We start from the raw sequence: 20,251 nt of genomic DNA, 5'->3' as shown, positions 1-20,251 counted from the left end.
TTGTTCCTATATTTATCTCTACCATACAACCTTCCTGTAACCTTGGATAGACCTCTTGATCTCCTTGAGAAGTATTTTCTTCAATAAAATGCAAAAGATAATATTATTTATACTTCTGTAAATGATTATAAGATTCAAAACCATCATCTAGCCCTGAAACTCATTAAGAAAACAATGTAAATCTCTAATAAATCATGACTCTTACTATGTGGAATATATGAAACAAAAAAGCTCTGATTTTTGACTTGTGAATTTGAAGCCCTTGGAGCATAGGACTAATTTTGTCATCAAGGTGCATAAACGTGGGTCTCCCAATCCTACATTTATTCTTTAAAATATTCCCATTAATTAATTAATTAACTTTAATTTTATGAGATTTATTACATTAAACAGTGAGCACCTAACAGGAAAAAAATCACAAAAGTAATTATAATTTTTAAAAAATCATCCAAATTTTTAACATTGATTTCTTTTTGGTGTATAAAGTCTAAAAAAGAACACAAATAAATTATTATATAAAGTATAATGAAAATATCAACAGCATTTTACAAAATAAAATAATCTTTACTTCAATTATCATACTTAAGGCAGTCTGCACACATGACAACAGCATGTTCCATACACACGTATCACTTACCCTGACAGCACATGTGTTTTGCTTTACTGTCATTTCTGTGGGACATACTTGACATGCTCATGCTCTTGCTGTTTTGTCAGGAGGTTCCTGTTGTATTTTACAGTGTGTAGTTAACAGAAAAATAAAATGTCAATAAAATATTAAATTCTTAATATATATTGTGCAGTTAGAATAGATAACAACATCTTCACATCAGCTGTGTGCCTGCTTACAAAAACTAAAAGATAACATCAGAAATAAAAACCTATGTGAACTACAATGTAAACACACACAAAAGTTTATCATAGAGGTAAGCTTTGCTTCAACTGTCACACCCAAGTCAGTCTTCATACATGACAACTGTATGTCTCAAACACAAGTATCATTTATACTGATAGTACATATATTTTGTTTTCCTGTACTTTTTTTGTAGGGCACAGTGGACAATTTTTTTGTTCTCCTGTTATCATAATAGGTCTTTGTGATGCTGCAGCTGCCTGTTTACCTGTCAGCTCACCAGTAGGCTCCAAAATATTTTTATATAGTTCCCTAGGCAGAAACACTTTGTTTTTCCACTGCTATAAATGATTTCTTATGAGCTCCAATCCCTATTCTCTAAGAAAATTTTTCTGTGATATTTTCTTGTTATTTTCTTTGTAAACTATAAAATGATTTATGCCACACATGTTCAAATCAAGTAAAACACAACCATTGGCCAATGCTTTGTGTTGCAAGTGACATTATAGTTGCTGCATAACTCGTCAACACCATCTACTCCACATTTGGTTTTGTTGTTGAAATTTTCCATCTCAGACTTCTGTTTTGTCAAGATTTCCTTGCCAGTGCTTCCATCATGGTGAGATGTTAACATCAGCAGTAGCAGTTTGCTTTTATTTGCCATATATGAGGCCAATGTTATACCTTTCTGAAATTCAAGGATTGCACTGTACAAATCTCTGATTTGAAACTACAGATTTCATTTGGAATTTCTGCTTTGTTACTGTGTACAGTTTCTGTGCTGGTCAACCTGTAACCTGTTAGCCAATGTAACATCAATTGGAAACCAGTAGACCAATTGTTGAGTGTCACATTCTGACTAGTTTAGGAGTGGGAGTGACAAGTCTGTTCACAATATCAGTTTGGTTTATTACTATACAAAAAACTATCTGATGGCTGAGTTCCAAGACAAATGTCTAATACAAATGTGTAAGTTCTTGCATCTATAAGTGTCTGAAGTTTTATGCCATATTTTGAGCCATCATTTTTCCATAAGTTTTTATATTCCTGTAATCACCATGGAAATCTGCACTAAGTAGACAAGACCTGTGAATGCTTTCATTTCAACTAGTGAGGTGACATAATGAATACACCTTTGAATATGGCTATTGGTGCACACGGAACATTTCATCCTTTGTGAATTGTACAGCATGTTGTAATCTTTTGTTTGTTACAATTTCCAGCATTGAGTGGAAGTGCTGGCATGCTTTCCAATAGCGTTCAACCCTGTCAGGAAGTTCACTATATTTTCAGACCTAATGCTAACACTGGATATTTCCACTTGGTTGAATGGCCATTTTGTAACATTTTGACTAGTCAATTATGTACTGATAATGTTGTTTTCTTTGTCATCTTAATCAAGGAGGTCTGCATTCTCTGTGTCTATATCAGTCAATTCTTTCTCTATTTCACTGTCACAGGAACATTGTCTCTCATGTCCAGCATCAAAGTTATCATCATCATCATCATCATCATCGTCATCATCATTATCCACCCAGCACCACTTTCCTGTTATAAAAGCGTTTATCTTACCATAATGGATCATCTTCATCACCCATACACTAGTAATCTAATGATTCACTTTGACCTCCTCCAAAAGTTGCAAATCTGGTTTTTCATGTGCCACTGTAGTGAATTGGGATACTTCTACCACAAAAATCAAAAGGAACCTTTTTTTTTAACAAACCCTGGAGTGGTGTGGGTCTATTGGACCCTCTATGATACTCAGGTAAACACATGCAAACCCAGTTGGCCTGAGCATAAAGGTGTGTTCAAATCCCATTTGACACTTTTGCATGCATGCACACTCCTTGCCATTCCTCAAACAAAGTGGGTGAGCACATAGATTGCTTCTTTCCCTCAGGGAAAGCTAATGAGATGAACAGATGGCTACTATAATGCAAAAGTACAGATTTACAGTAGAAAAGTAAAGAATGGATCTGCTGGATCCAGGCTTATGCCTGCATAAGGGTTGATTTATGTGGGAGGTATCTTGAGAAGGGAGACTTGTGAAAAAAGAAAATGAAGCCTATCTTTCACAAATTGGTTTTAAAGGATATTTACTTAGTATTATCCATAGGACCTGGAAAGCTAGTTCAGAAGTTGGGAGAAAAGTCTAAGGTAAAAATGTATACGTCAAGGTACTTGTCCTTGTAATACTTCTCTGAACCCACAAATTTGATTCAAAGCACATCTATTTAGACTAAGGCCTGAGTAGAGGAGGAGTACCTAAGCCAAATATGCAAAATAAATATCGTAGCTTCTGCGTGGATTTATCATGCCTTTCCAATACCTGATGGTTAACTGCCCTATATTTAGAGTCCAGAGGCTCATTTCATTTCCTTGGTCACAATTATCTCTATGGATTTACTGCATCTGCAAATGTTTACTATTATTCTCACAACAGTTCCAGACTGCTTGCAGTCCCTGGAGAACTCAATGATTGTAGAGCGTGATTAGAAAAACAGGAAAGCCCCCTTATATCAGAAGGAGCCTTTAGTGGAAGAGAAATTCAATGATCTCTTGGACTTTTAAAATAGGATTTTTCAACTCCTCTCAAAAGTGTCCAACAGAATATACATTTTGGTAAGTACCAAGATAAAGACTCTCTCTTTGACTTTCACTTTATTTCTGATTTTGGCAATTAGTCACATAGAGCTCCATTCAAAGCAAGAAGAGTCATCCAAAAATCATGCAGCAAAGCAAAATATTCTTTTCTGAGATTATGTAAGTAATTCATGTACCTTTTGGGAGTTTATCTTTCAACAGCTTTCAGATTCTCCTAAATTATGATACTGACCACTTCATGTTATTTTTTAGTCTGAACACAGAACAACTGGTCAAAATTCTAGACCAAGGAAATATAAAACAAAATCTGTCAATAATCTCCATAGTTACTACTCTTTCATTTATAGAAATGATTTGAAAATAATGAGGCTTTTAAAAAGAGGTTTAAATATCAACAGTTTCACATGGCTAGGGTTAAAACATAAAATTATTTGACTTTCAGACCCTACATTTGTAGGAGTCACAAGAATTAGGAAGGCACTTTGATACCTTTGCCGGTGTACAGTGTCAATCTAGAAATTATATTTTCCATCTGACATTTTATATAGTATCTGAAAGCAAGAAATAATAGAAAATTCCAGGTTATTTGCCTTAAGTTTAGTAATATGGGGAAAAGGAAACCAGATTCATATCTAAATACAAATTTTAAATCTAATTTTTCTATAAGAAAAGATGTGCAGATATAATTTCTGCAAATTATGATGTAGGGAGATTCTAGTCCAAAGTGACATACACTTTTCTCCATATTACTACACCATGAATTTGCTTGTTCGCCAAAACAGAGTTGAAATAAGCCATGAATTTCAATATTTCCTTTCTCTACCAAATTTCCAGATATTCCTATTTTAATAACACAAGTATATATACATTTCCCTGCAGCAGTCTGAATGAATGATGCCTATTACCAACACATCACATTTCTCTTGGTTGGGATGCCAGGGCTGGAGTATGCACATGTCTGGATCTCCATCCCTATCTGATGGCCATTCTGGGAAACTGCACCATCCTTTTTATCATCAAGACAGAGCCTTCCTTACATGAGCCTATGTACTATTTCCTTTCTATGCTGGCCTTATCTGACTTGGGTTTGTCTTTATCTTCTCTGCCCACGATGTTGGGGATCTTCTTGTTTAATGCTCTTGAAATTTCTGCCAGTGCCTGCTTTGCCCAGGAATTCTTCATCCATGGATTCTCAGCACTGGAGTCATCAGTCCTCCTGATTATGTCATTTGACCGCTTCCTAGCCATCCACAATCCTCTGAGATACAGCTCCCTCCTTACATCTGTCAGAGTTGCTCAAATAGGAATGGTATTCTCCTTTAAGAGCATCCTCCTGGTCTTTCCCTTCCCCTTCACTTTGAGAAGCTTGAAATATTGCAGTAAACGCCAGTTGTCTCATTCTTACTGTCTCCACCAGGATGTCATGAAGTTGTCCTGCTCTGACAACAGAATCGATGTCATCTATGGCTTTTTTGGGGCTCTCTGTCTTATGGTAGATTTTATGCTTATTGCTGTGTCTTACATCTTGATCCTCAAGACTGTTCTGGGAATTGCATCTCAAAAAGAGCAGCTCAAGGACCTCAATACTTGTGTTTCACACATCTGTGCAGTGATCATCTTCTATCTGCCCATCATTAACCTGGCCATTGTCCATCACTTTGCCCAGCATGTCTCTCCCCTCATCAATGTTCTCATGGCAAATATTCTCTTACTTGTACCTCCACTGATGAATCCAATTGTCTACTGTGTGAAAACTAGGCAGATCAGAGTGAGAGTTGTGGCAAAATTGTGTCATAAGCAGATATAACAGTGATATGTAATAAAAAACAGTGGGAGATCTTTGTAAGTGATTTAAGGTGAGTCTGAGAAAACCTGACAGTTGACAGAAACAGATGATGTCTATTCCAAAATGATGGTGTAGGTGTGCATAAAAACTTTATTACAGTAAAAGACACATTGTCATTAATCCCCACCAAAATACTTCACCTCACTCTAAAACCCACTTAATCCCATTCTTCTTGTCACTTTCTGAAGCAGTTGTAGAAATCGTTTTCCATGGGTGTCTTTAGTTGTGCTGTCATGGCTGCCTCAACGTTCTGAATTAATTCAAAATTATTTCTTTCATGTCATTTTGATTTTGAGGAAGAGCCAGAAGTTTCACAGTGTGACTGTGTAGCTGCACAGTACCAGACTGTGATGCACTCACAAGCCTGACTTTCTCTTGTATGTCACTGGGCAACAACATTCACTGTACTTTAATTGTACCTTATAAAGACACTCACAAAAGAGCACTTACAGAACTGCTTCAGAAAGTGGCAAAAATAATGAGATAAGTGAGTACAAATTGAGAAGAAGTATTTTGAGGGTGGCTAATGTCAATATGGCTCTATTGTAATAAAAACATTCACTTGTTTTTATCACACATTTCAGACACGTACTACTGCTATCATCATACTATGATTTTCTTCACTCTGGAAGCTGACAAAGTCATAACACTGGAAGCAAGAAGTACATTGGCTGAGATCCCTGGCTCACTTAACAAGAATGAAAATAAATGCTTTACCAATCACCTCTGATAAAACCAGGGAAGACAAAAAAATGGTAATGCATATAGTTCTGACAGAAGCACACTCTTCCTTCCTTATATTCAGCATATTATACTAAATCCCTTGGATGTTAGGCCTAAATTATATCTCAATTCTGTGCCTTCTCCATTTTAATCAACTTTTTATGTCACTAAAATTTCTGTAGCAAAACACTACAAGAATTTTCTAGGATTGTAGTTTTCTACTCTTCTTACCATCTCATTAATCCTCTAGTAAGGTAAGAATCATTTTTACAAGGCAAATTGGATGTTCAAATGCATCTTTGACATATAAATCTACTTCTTGGAGAACAGAATTAAATAAGTAAACACTATATATGAACTAGACCATTTCTGCCTCTTCAGTATCATAAAAGAATCATCAAACTACAACCTCAATGGTCTGAAAATGTGTTTCATTTACAAAGTCCTCTGTTTTGTATCGGATCCCTTCTGTTAAAATGTTGTTGACTCTAGTATCATGCTGTGTCTAGTACCATGTTGACTCATTTCTCCTTTGTTTTCCTAAAATTTCTTTTGATTTAGTCCTAAATTATCTAAAACTCAACTCATATAATTACCCTCTTTTTATCTTTCTTATTGCTAAGTTGTTCTTTATACTTATTATTTGCAATTAAAAGTATATATATTTTTGTTTATTTTGTGACTGAAATATGCTACCAGTGATTGACACTATCAATAGATTTTATTCATTTCTACAAAACTAGTGTTTGGGACATTTCTGATGCAGGAGAATTTGAATAATAGTTAATAATAGATAAATGCATAATGATGTGTTTGGAGAAAAGAAATTGCTTATTGGAGAGTACAGTTATATTCTATTAAAATAGGATAATTTTTAAAGCTATATATTCTAAGTTTTGGCTTATCACAGATGCACAAAGATTTTTAAAATATTGAAATAGCGCTTGATATTAAAAGACAACCATATTCTGTTTTTCATGGATAACAAAAAGTCCAATTTCCCCACCTAAGTTGAGATCAAAATCTTACATATCATTTAAATGCATTTAAGCCATTTGTACATTTCACTGAATTAAGTCTTTCCCAAAATGACATCAACTCAAGTCTCCTCCCTCTCTATTCTTAGCTAAGTGGATAGACAACTTCTACAAGTATCAAATGCTTAAAAGATAATGATCAACCCCAAACTGGGTAATATCCTACATTTATGAAAAAATTTTGACTGATGTGAACATTGTTTTAAAACTACTGATATATGCAAGAAATGCTTACAGGTACTTTAAGCTATATATATATAATATATAAATATATATTATATATATATATAATTTTTGCTATTTTTTTATTTAAAAAATAAAATAAACAGTTTTAAAACAGACTAGTATAAGAACAATAATTAATACATTCTGTATGGTTACAATACATTATTATTATTATATTTGTAGTAGCTATGCAGAGTACAAGATATAGGCATACAATATTGTCCAAACATTACTAGCATAAACCTTTCTTTTCAATGAGCTAAGAGAAACTAGCTTATAACTATCTTATGTGTAGGCCATATATTTTTATCTGATTCTCACAGTGACCCAGTGGCTCATAAAGCATTCTTGCCTATTTCTTTCATTTGAAGGGACAGAAGCAATAAGAGATTGATTTAATGAATTTCACACAAAAAAAAATGTAAAAAGCTGACATTCAAACCATATAATTTATATCCAGATTTTTTTCCTTGGCTATATTTTAGCTTTCAGATTCAAGATTCCGTGTTTCCCACAAGCTTAACTCACTGTAGAAAATCCTAACATCAGATAGAGACAAAAAGAGTTTCTGGATTTGAGGTACGTAATCACAGCCTTTTACCTTTTCCATCTTTCAACACTCTGGTCCCCCCAGGGTGTCGGTGTTGTAGCACATATGCAGTAGCATAAGCAGTTTATTAATTGGAGGAAATGGAGGCTCACATTTACTCAATGTAAGGATAGGTAGCACAAACTGAGGCGATCAGTAATGTCCACTTTCATTAGAGATAATTAAATGCTTTGCCAGGCATCTAATGTCTGGAGGACATTATACAGTGATGTCATGTACAACATTCTCAGAAAAATGCATATTGTTTGACACACTTGATAAAATGAAATGAATGCAAAATTAAGAAACAAACATGCCAGTGGGAAGGGTGATTTTCTAATGTAAATAATGATTTCTGCAAGTTCCTACAATGTAGAGCGTAGTTCTTAAGGAATGAATGTTCAGCTCTAGCTTTTATAAGAATGATTCTCAGTTGAAGACAAACTTGCCCCCAAGAGACACTCAGCCATGTCTGGAGACACTTTTGGTTGTTGCAGCTTGGAAAGGTAAGGTGGGGAGTTGTTACTAACATCATGTTTACAAGTCAGGATAAATGTTCATGATCCTTCAATACACAGGGTAGTACTTAGAAAAAACTAATCCAGTCCAATTGACTATGCCCAAGTAAAGAAATGCTAGTCTAAATACAATTATCAAACAATGCACAATTAAGCCCAGTAATTACCTAAGTTATCTTAACTAAATTGCACAGTACCTAGGTATAATCTGTCACCAAGAAAGTTCCTCAGAAAAGCACCCAATGGAAAATTTCTACAAAAGTGAAAGAGTCCATTTAAGAAATGAAATGACAGGAGACTGCATATAAACCTTACAGTGAACAATATTTTAAACTTTGCAATTAAATTTTGCTAACTGTTGTGGTGAAGGTTCTAGTTTTGTTATGTTATATTTTATTTTGACTTTCTGTGTAACTGGTCATTTGTGAGTGATTTATGGGGAAACACTGCAGAGGATACAACACTAGAAAAATTCAAATAGACCAAAAGAAGAATTATTTCTTAGATGTGTTGTATGTATGATTTAGGCTGGGAGACAATTTTCATCAGTCATGTTCTGCTTCTGGGTAGCAGTATTAAGAGGAATGTATTTTAAGTTTAAAAATTTGCAGCAAAAATGCTTTCCTTATTTTCAAGCTTTTCCTTTGCAGAGAAAGCTAGTCTTCTTGCAAGCAAACCAAACATGATTCAAAGATTTGCTTCCATGTATCAGAACAATAAAATACTTAAGAAAAATGTTAATTAAGTGTAATTCTTAGACTTTCAATAGAACATCACTGTGAGCATATAGTGACCTATGATTCACTCAAATACTCATATTCTAGTGAACAAAAATGCACACTTGAGGCAACTCTTCAGTGATTTCTTTGTTCACTAAAATTTAAGATGTGCTTTATTAAAGCACTTCATTTTGGCCAAGAGTATAATCATTTGCATGTGTTTCTGTATTAATAGAAATAAGAAAGCCTAAAAGATTGCAGACAAAAAGTAAAAAATGAAATACATTTTTAATTATCCTTTTCCCTTATTTAATTAAATCATAAGGTTATTAAATCAGATAAATTTCATATTACATATATATACAGTCAAGACATTAATGACTATTATGACTAGTTTTGTTTGCTGTCCCATGCTCTACTCATATTTGTTGCAAAAAACAGAGCATCCTCTGCCTATAAGTTCAAAGAAGCACACATCTACACAGGCTAGTGGCTATTGACTGAATAAATGGGATTGATATGAGACTACAGAAGCAAGTGATAAAGTATGAGCATACATGCTAGATTTAACCAAGAAGAGGTTTATTATGTGAGTGTGTGTGTGTGTGTGTGTGTGTGTGTGTGTATAAATTCTTACCAATTAATGTGGAAAAGGCATAACCTAATAGAAAGTGGACAAAAGACTCAAGTAAATGCTTCATAAAGAAGAAATGTTCATGGTCAATAAATATATGAACAAGGGAGAATAGTTTCAAGTTAGTATGCAGTACTGATGATCTGATCTCTCTTAACACTTAGGACTCTATACCAACCAGCTGTCCTGCCTCTGGATGAACTAGAAAACCATAGCTAGAGAAAAAATGAGCAAAATCCAAAGGTTGATGAATAACTGTTCCTTAGTCTGAGCTGTTTTATGAGTTCAGTCCCCTATGTGTGTCCCATGAGTCAAACATTGAAAGGCTTTCCATGAAGTAGGGTGTTATTGTTCAAGTAGTTCTCACCAGTAAGTATTCCCAAGTGTCCTTCTAGGGGTCATAAGACAGTACTCACAAGAAGACAAGGGAAGTCTAGTCTAAAAGGTTCTTCCCTGCTTCATGTCCCATTCTACTGTTGATCTCATGGTAGAAACTCACACTGATTCTTTTAAAATCACCATAAAGGTAAGATAGATTTCTCTTCAGATTAGCTGGTATAATTTGACTTTTTTCAGTACCAAGACCACTGCATTAAACTACATCCTTAGACTTTTTTTATTTAGTCATTCTTTCTTTATTTTAGGAGAGTCTTGCTTAGTCACTATGTTTTCTAGGCTGGGCTTGAGCTTGAGAGCCTCCTGCCTCAGGCTCTTAGAGTGCTGGGATTAGGGGTGTGTTTCTGTTTAGATCCTAAGGAATGGACTCAATATCACATTACCAACAGCAAACTAGAAGCCAGCTATAGCATGGAAAATATTGCAGAACTTTCAAGGAGAGTCCAAGTATACATACTGAGAGGAGTGTATGTCTAGAAGTTTTAGAAACGCCCAGTCTGGATGATATGTGTGAAAAGTATATCTCAAATATCACGTGGTACTCCTCAATTTGTGCTGGTAGGTAGTAGATACGTAAAATTGGACAAGTTATTGTTCTAACACTTTGTTTTCTTATATGTAGAAGAGATGAAGTAATAATGCAAGAAAATAAATGAGAAAATCTGTGATAGTCATTTTATAATAAGTCATATTGCTATCTAGAAATAGCAATATAATATAATAATTAAAATTGTAAGGGCATATTCTTATACAGTTGAGTCAAGTATAAATACAACTAATTCTAAAAAACAATGCATCTTTATCTGGGCATGATGGTTCATACCTATAATCCAAGTACTCCAGAGCCTGAGGCAGGAACATTGCAGCAAGTTGAAGGTCAGTGTGGGCTACACAGTGAGTTTCAGACAAGCCTGAGCTATACAAGCAAGAGCCCGTCTCAAAAAACTAAAACAAAAACAAAAAGCAAGCAGCTTTGAAGACACTGATGAGACAAATGCCAGGACATAAATGACCACAGTTTATCTATGTAAGATTAATTTAGCAATAGATATAACAGTGGAAAAGCAACTCAAGTGACTCAGATACAGAGTTTAAGCAGAGTAATAAACTCACAAATGGTAGATATCATGACATCTGCAAGCTTGATCTCTCTCTATAGGATTATAGGACATTGACCAGTACTCTGAGCACTCATCCATTAAGAGTTTATGAAGAAGAGAAAAATCCAGCAAAAGCAGGTAGCAGGACACAGAAACACGAAAACGGATTTTCCTAGGAGTTGAATTACTCTCATACTCTCAGTGGTCTTCAAAAAGTGCAAGAATCAAACTTCACAAGTATTTAAAAATGAGGGGATTTATGTAAAGGATTAAACAAAGAGTCAATAATAGGTAGGTCATTAAGAAAATGAAAAACAGAGCCTTTAAAGGCAGTTACCTCTTGAACAAAAAGTCCCCCAGATTTGTGTTTTGATAAGTTAAGAGGGTCAACTTTTTTGTTTTCTTTTTGAGGAGTGCAAAATGAGTAACCCAAAACAAGGCAATAAAAGGAGCACAATCACATGCTGATTATTTGATAGGACAATGAATAATGGAGGAAGTCATTCGATTTAAAATGAAAGCTATATTTAGTTAAATAGGTAATTTTGGAGCCACAGACAAATTCCACTTACTATGTAAAGTACTGGAAATGTAGTAGTGAGAGGTAAAAACGTGTTTCTCTATTCTTGTAATGGGATGAGACAGCTATTAGTGAAATAATAAGAAGGGAAATTATGAAGAACCTATTTTGTGCAATTGAGACTAAATTATCTGCAGAGAAAATAAACAATACAGATTTTTAAGAAACTATGAGTATCCAACCATGATGTAGAAAGCTGTAGGTAACAGCTACTAATCTACTAGGACAAGGAGTAAAATAAGATGTGTTAGCTGCTAGTTATCTGCTCAAGACATTTCCGAGTACCTTCTATATTTGCAGGAGAATAAGATCACATATTTTTCTAAAGGCCCTTTTCAAGTTTCAGGATATAAATCACCAGTTCTGCCAGTACTTCAACTATTCATCCTACAGAAACATATAGGTTTGAGTAGAAGAAAAAGAATCTACCCCTCAATCTGCAGTAAACATTGCCATTCTCTTAAAGATTTTTTTTTTTTTTGGCTTAAGAAATTTTTTCTTCTTTTTTTAATCAAATTGAGATGAGGGTCATAAAATTGGTTTCAGGAACATAGGACAGAAATACTTCCATTTGATCAAAGGCTTTTCTAGAATTATAAAATATGTTAAGTCTAAATTGACACTTTAACATAATTTAAGAAGCTACTAAATTAGGAAGCAAATGATGTTATTGTCATATTGTTATGTTTACTTTGTTTTTTACAGTTTAAACTGACAGAAGAATCATAGATATTTGAACATAGGAAGTATCTTCTATTCCCCTTAGTATCTGTGGCACACATTGTACCAGAAAAGAATATCTTCTGCCCTAACATGATTTAGAAAATTCCCAAATGCACTAAAGTAACCACCTAGTTAATTGCCTTCCAAAAATGCAAAAGACTTATAGAATCTGAAGAGAAACCAGAGTGTGTTAACTGCCTTTCAAGACATCGTGTCTCCTCTTAATGACACTCAGATCAAAGTTCTTAAATTCCTCCTTATTGGCATCCCTGGACTGGAGAGCAGTCATATCTGGATATCTATCCCTTTCTCATCTATGTATCTTTTTTCTTTACTGGGTAACTTTACCATCCTTTTCTTTATCAAGACAGAGCAAAGCCTCTATGAGTCCATGTACTACTTCCTTTCCATGCTCGCTGTCTCTGACCTAGGGCTGTCCCTCTCTTCCTTACCCACCACCTTGGGACTATTCCTGTTCGGCATTGCTGAAATCCGTGCCACTGCATGTTTTGCCCAGGAGTTTTTTATCCACCTGTTCACCGTCACTGAAGCCTCTGTGCTATCTGTAATGGCATTAGACCACTATGTGGCTATCCATAGCCCTCTGAGATATAGCACAATCTTAATGAGCTCCACAGTTGTCAAGATCGGAGTCTTTCTGACTTTCAAGAATGTCGTTTTGATCCTTCCACTGCCTTTTCTCTTGCAACGGCTGGATACTGCCATCAAAACCTGCTTTCCCATTCCTATTCTCTCCACCGGGGTGTCATGAAGCTGGCGTGCTCTGACAACAGAGTCAGTGTTGTTTATGGGCTCTTTGCTGCCCTCTCCACCATGCTGGATTTGGTGTTTATAACCTTCTCCTACATCATGCTCTTAACCACAGTCCTAGGGATTGCAACCCCCCAGAGAACAGCTCAAGGCTCTCAACACCTGCATCTCACATCTGTGCTGTGCTCATCTTTTATGTACCTATGCTGAGTGCAGCCATGCTCCACTGCTTTGCCAGGGATGTGTCTCCTATGACCCACATCCTCATGGCTGATATCTTCCTACTGGTGCCACCCCTAATGAATCCCATTGTGTACTGTGTGAAAACCCGTCAAATGCGAGATAAACTGGTGGAGAAGCTTTGTTCAAAAAGAAATTAATCGAAGAAATTGAAAAGGGAACAAATGTGTATGTGATAATAAAATAGATTTTGAATGTTTAGCTGGGAGAAAACAAGATAGAGTAGAGCAGTGTTGGGTTTCATAGCCAGATCAAGCTGAGAGAGCAAAAGTCTTCTGATAGTCCATACCCTAAGTATTCTTCGTACCTCTGTAATTGTAAGACTTTCATATTGTACATCTCGATATTCAAGTTGTAAAGAAATACTGGAATATTTTGCTTTCTGCTCTTTAGAATATATTCTAGTGAAATAATATGAGAAAATACATGTATTAATACCTATTTTTAAAACATTCTTCTATTATTTCTTACTTTCTGAGCAAAGAAACCCTATTAAGAAAGGACTAAGGTATTTCTTAAGGTTTATGATGATGCTATGTTTGTTTTTGTTTGTTTTTTTTTTTTGGTTTTTTTTTTGGTTTTTCTCCAGTACCGGGAACCGAACTCACGACCTTGCGCTTGCCAGGCAAACGCTTTTGCCACTGAGCTAAATCCCCAGCCCGCTATCTTTGTTTTGTAGCAGAACACCCTGCATATATTTACTAATTTTAAAATCTGTATATTGACAACATATTTGAGTATTAGATCAAATTATTGTTACTAATTTGAAGTCATGTAAGTCAATTATATTATCATGAAGGACATTATTTTTTAAGAATCCAAAATAACCATAATTCCATTCTTTTATTTCAGTGGTTTTAGTGGAAAAAAAAATACATATCTTCTCATTTGCACATAGTATCTCTATTACTTTTTCAATCTTTTTCCCATTTATATTTTACTTCAAGTTGTTAGAATTTGTTCATTATAATCAAATATCTAAGCAGCATCCATTTTTCACCACCTAAAAGAAAGTGAAGACAAGATTAGTAAATACAAGGTTTAGAAGTTTCCAAACCCAAGATAATTTAAAATGCATTTGTCGAGGGGCTGAGTAAGCTATTAACAGTTAGGGTAGGGGGAATACGTAACTAAACATTGTCCATTTCTTCACTACTCTATTGCACATAATTATGCCTTACCTTTTAAAGGCAATGAAACTGATTATTTTTAAATAATCATTTAAAAGGTCTACATTTTGCTTCCTGGCATCATCTGTATAAGTATATTCTACCAAGTAACCTCTTTTCTATGTGGAATTCTTTTTCTATCAAGACTTAACCTGATCCTCTAAACAATAATTCTTATCTTCCAGCCTCTTCAGAAATCTGGCTTCACTGTATATATTTTCCTATTTTTAAAAATTTTCTTTCTAGGAGTGCCGGGGATACAGCTGAGAGGCACAAGCACCTGCCTGGCAAGTGCAATGTCCTGAGTTCAATTCCTGATACCAAAAAAAAAAAAAAAAATTTTTTTTCTAATACGTACTGTCACTTACAGATACTCATTTTAAAATAAACACATACTTTAAAAAAAAAAAGCATACTTTTGCTACCCCAGTTGTCTCAGTTCTTGCTAATCTTTTAAAATATTTTAATTACATTTAAATATATTTTAATGTATGTACATATGTATGTATGTACATGAATTTCACATGAATGCATATTACATTGGTTTTTGTTGTTTTGTTGTTGTTTTTGTTTTTTTGGTTTTTCTCTGGTACCGGGAACCGAACTCACGACCTTGCGCTTGCCAGACAGGCGCTTTGCCGCTGAGCTAAATCCCCAGCCCCGGTTTTTGTTGTTTTATTCATCTCTTGGCTTTTCTTTTCCTTGTCTATCTACCTTCTAGATGAGATTAAATCACTCTAATTCTCCAGACAACAAATGGTAAAAGGTAACACAGGTTGAGGAAAGATGCACTAACTACATTTGAGGCAAGTGGTATATTTAGCAACCAGGTGCCACACTACCCAGCCCCTTGGCAAATATATTTTATATCATCTCTGGCCAGGAGCCTTCTAGATCTTTGTTTCCTTTTTCTCTGCATATTCCTACAGTCATAGAATGATGTATTAGTTCATGAAATTCTCCATATTGTAAAATATTTGCATTTTCACCTCATACTTGCAATAGTCTCTCTTGTTTTATCAATGCCAATATCCACTTTATCAATTATCCTAGCTTTGCTTGTACTGAAATCATGTATGTTTTCTCACTTCTTGAAAGATTTTAGCTTTCCTTCAATAGTTAGTATACACAAAGTTCATAATTTGACACCTTTGAGAAAAACAGGGCTGTAAATGTTATATGTAATGTTTTTGAGGGTTTAATATATTTATTGCCCACTAAAATAATTTTTATGAAGTAACATTTTTGGTAAAATAGCTCTAAATGTAAAACAAACATATTCAATTTTTTTTTGTAAACTAAAGGATAGCAAGTAACTTCAATATGCTAAAAATATCCAAGCTAAATTTGTGGTCATCCATTTTTTCAATGCTTTGATTAAAGATATCTAACTTGTTTTAAGTAAAATACCAAAAAATTAGAGGTTGTGATCTCTGAGAAGCAGATATGTGTCAAGGAGAAAGGTTAAAATCAATTCTGAGTAACAGGAGACTAAGACTGGGAGCTGATAACCATCTCTGCCAACCTACGCAAGAGCCCCTGAGCCAGACTGTGTGGAGGAAGCCCATTTGTCAGAAAGGGACCACATTGCTTACTCGGTGTTGAACTGACAAGCAAGAGCGTGACTTTCCCTGAAGACCTGAGGAAGACCTGGAGGAACTCTCCAGCTGACAACACTCAGGGCAGCTGAGCAAGAATACTCTCCTTCAAGTGGAATCTGAGCAGTGCATCTTCATGGCTATCACACCAAAGGGGCCAATTTGCTAAGTGGTATCATAGAGGCTCCACTGTGTAGAATCTAATTAACATCTCCAAAAAAAAGAAAATGTGTATTCCACTGCTAAATATTTTAATGTTTTAAATTAAATATAAGCTTAAAGGCAAAAATGTGTAATTTTGTTGCTCTAAGTGTTCCTGAAAGCAAAATAGAATGGAAGAATTTGTGCCTGGACATAATCATGAATTATATTTTCAAAGATTATATTTGTACCATAATCATTCCAAGTACCTTTTAAAAAATTTTATTAATCTTTCAAGAACATTGTTCTTTTTTTTACCACACTGCTATGCTCTAACAAACTACTTTTATGTCACTCCTTCATCAAAAACAAAGTTTTTGATGTAATACTGAATACTGTAATACTGAACTTAATTAAATTCAAAATAAAACTAAACATACAGTTTCAGTGTTTTACAGAAATGAAATTTATTCAGAATAAATGCTCAAAATGTTAGAGTGATGAACTGAATAACATATTTAAATATAATATAATATAATAATTGAATTTCTACCTATAAAATCTGAATAGTGACTTGAAATTAACATAATCTAGCCCCTGTGTGTGAGGTTCATACAATGGTCATCTCCTCTCTTCCCATGCTGACTAAAAAGCATGCAACAATGCAAATAAAATCAAATTGAATGAATACTTACTAACCTATATTTAAAAGTATTAATTTATAGCACAACATATAAATCTACCTTCAGTATGCTAACTAACTGAATATACTATGCTCTTAAAAAATTCACAAATTTTTTAAAAGGATGCTTTTTCTAATCTGGTTGTCATGTGATAAATTATATCAATTTGACAACCATATCAATGCACATTTTTTTTTTTTTTTTTTGGTTTTTCTCCGGTACCGGGAACCGAACTCACGACCTTGCGCTTGCCAGGCAGGCGCTTTGCCGCTGAGCTAAATCCCCAGCCCCTCAATGCACATGTTGACATTCATTTTGGACCAGTAATTACTTTGTGATTAAATTTCTTGAGAAACATAAACAATGAAAGATATCAACCACCACAATAAGTGATTAACATTAAGTACTTGGTGTTAATTTCCTGCAAAAATTTTGATTCCCTTAGTCAAATAATCTACTACTGATGTAAGACTACTGGAAGCCTTTTAATTTCATTTATATTACAGGTTTTGTCCAAGAAATAACACAAGTGATTGATTTTTTTTTTAAACAAAGGATCTGGAAGGCCCAGCATAGCCAAATACATCTCCCACCTCCAATGGAAGCTGGAGGGGTTAACTGTTCTGGGAGTTTGTAGGCTAGTATATTTCATTTTGTTGGTGAGCACCCTCCCTGTTTTAGTAATACAGTGTACACTAAAAATGGACAAGGAAAAGGGGATGGAATACCTCAGGTCCTCTTTCAGATTTAGAAATGTGTTGAAGTGAGAATTATAATCCCTGCACATGAATCTAGCATGACCCAAGACGAGGCTGCAGCAGTGTTGAAGCATGAAGAGGGAGCCTCAGGACCCACCTGGCTGGCTTTAATACAATTTGTATAATGTTTTGTAAAAATGAAAAAGCTGGTACAGATTCCAAACTGGCTGGGAAGCCAAGTCAAGGTGTAAATTAGGCTTAATCTTGGAAAACTAGAGTCACCCTCACATTACTAATTATTTTACTAATAGTGTGTTCCGAGTAGCCACAACATATCAACTCTTCTATTCAGCTATTCGGTACGGTAAGCAGGTATTCTAATCATCTAACTTGTTCTGGAAATACTCTTGATACAGATATTGGTAGCTAACCTGAACTGAAATATTTGAACATATTTTATTGGCATTTGGAGTATAAATTTGCAAACTGTGATTTAAACCACATGTGTACTGGAAAGACAACACAACAAATGGCTAGTAATAAAGAAAGTAATAAAGAAAGGTATAGTTTAAGACCAAAGGCAAGGGAGGAGCTTGCTTCTTCCTCATGCCAAACCAAATCACTCTATTGATTGACTCTAATTCAGAGTGGCTGCGAATAACAAAATCTGTGTCAAAAATAAAGGACAAGGAAAATGCTCCCTCCTTCAAACATAAGGGACAAATCTCAAAGAGATTAAGTAATTTGTCCTAAATCACACAATTACATGGTTATAGAGGGTCACAGACAAGGTTGGAATCAGCTTTCTCATTATCTTAATACAAAACAAATCTCTTCTCCCTCCTTCTCCTTTTTCCTCTCCCCTCTCCTTCCCTTTCTTTACCTTCCTTTGCCTTCCTTTACCCTCACACCCACTCCTTCTCTTTCTGATTTCTGCTCTCCATGGTCTTTTGTATCCAGGTCCAGAAAACGAAATCCGTAACTATAAACACCCTAACGTCTTGAAGATAATCCTTGCCCACAGACAAGAAATATTTCAACCCTTAACACTTTCCTTTTTCTCTTGATGCTCAGGCGTTGGGTTTCTCAGCCTCTCAGAGCCTCTATTCTCAGCCAAGAGCCATAAGGAACTCTCCAGGGAATTTTCAGTCTCTGCAGAAGGCCCTGGGGAGAAGCTCATGCACATTTCAAAAAGACACTTGCATTTTAAGTAGGGAATATTCTCGTAGCACAGCTACCACCCGATTTGAGTTCTGGATTGAAGTATGCCAAATGAGCCCTTTCCTCTTCAGCTGTGGGGGCTCAGGTATGTATTACAAGTAGAATCACATACAGAATAGTCAGGAATTCAGAGCTGTCTGGGCACATGGAACCAAGGCTGTCTACTAACCTCTCAATTCTACATACTTGGTGAATCCCCACATCAAACCAGTCATCCCCACTCAGGTTACGGAGGCAATCTGAGCTTTGTCAGTGTGTAGCTTGTGTAATTGTGATTGTGATTGTGTGGGAAGTAGATAGAAATCTATTTCATTAATATTACATATCTATAAAATTGGAATTGCAATCTCTATCTTTCTTACCTTAAACTGGTTTTATCATAATTTAAATACTAATGCAGATTTAATAGTGCTTTGAAACACTCAACAACTATTCTAATATAAAGTGTTGGTAGTCTGTGGGAGAAACTGTATAGCTCGTTGTCAACACAAACACTGATACCAGTAAGCACTTTGTATGAAGTTATGCAAAAATGCAAGTCACAGGATTCAGAGTATCAACAGGATCTTTGCTTAGTCCATTTCCTAGTCTCTTTCATACACACTAGAATGGTATCACTTATTCTAATAAGTTAGAGATAACAGAGGACTCAGGGCATATGATGTAGTCTAGTGGAAGAATTAGCTGGCTCTTCTCTGATTCATTAGTTAGAGCTGTGTGACACTGAGGAGGAAATGTAGAGGAGTTGCACTGAAAACTATTCAGTTAATTCTCTATTGCATTTCACCTCTTTTCTCATGCATTTATATCTACGCCAGTATTCTGAGCTTTAGTGATTCAACTGATTAATCTCTCTGGTGCTAATCATAACTTGCTTTTGCATTTTTGTTTGTTGTCTTATGCCTTACACACTTGTCTCTTCATAAAACACCCAAGAAATATGTTTGGAAAGTGAGACAGCAGCTGTATGAGAATACTATTGGTGCAAATTCTCAGTCAACAGACAGAGTGACCCTGCCCCCTCTGATAATATAGCAATATAATTATACAGATGACCTCTCAATATTTTTGCTATTTCTCGAAATCACTACAATGGCTCAGAGTAAAGTGGAAGGAAACCCTGAGTGCTGGCTGAAAATTAACATGGACGCTTAAACTTTTTTTTTTTTTTTTTTTTTTT

The 20,251-nt window shown here is 35.1% G+C and overlaps 1 protein-coding gene and 1 pseudogene across 1 annotated transcript; both read left to right on the top strand.

Annotated features, from left to right (window-relative positions):
• Nucleotides 1–4,347: 4,347 nt before the first annotated feature.
• On the top strand, nt 4,348–5,267 carry LOC102021330 (olfactory receptor 51A4-like). The gene is given in 2 exon segments (XM_013511771.1): nt 4,348–4,429; nt 4,432–5,267. Coding segments are annotated over 2 exon segments (918 nt in total).
• A 5,692-nt stretch (nt 5,268–10,959) lies between these two features.
• On the top strand, nt 10,960–13,701 carry LOC102025454 (annotated as a pseudogene).
• The last annotated feature ends 6,550 nt before the right edge of the window (nt 13,702–20,251 follow it).

The sequence above is a fragment of the Chinchilla lanigera genome, unplaced genomic scaffold (genome assembly GCF_000276665.1).
Source record: "Chinchilla lanigera isolate Chin_1 unplaced genomic scaffold, ChiLan1.0 scaffold00013, whole genome shotgun sequence".
NCBI lineage: Eukaryota > Metazoa > Chordata > Mammalia > Rodentia > Chinchillidae > Chinchilla > Chinchilla lanigera.
Note: the sequence above shows the minus strand (reverse complement) of the source record. Positions and strands in the feature narration are given on the sequence as shown.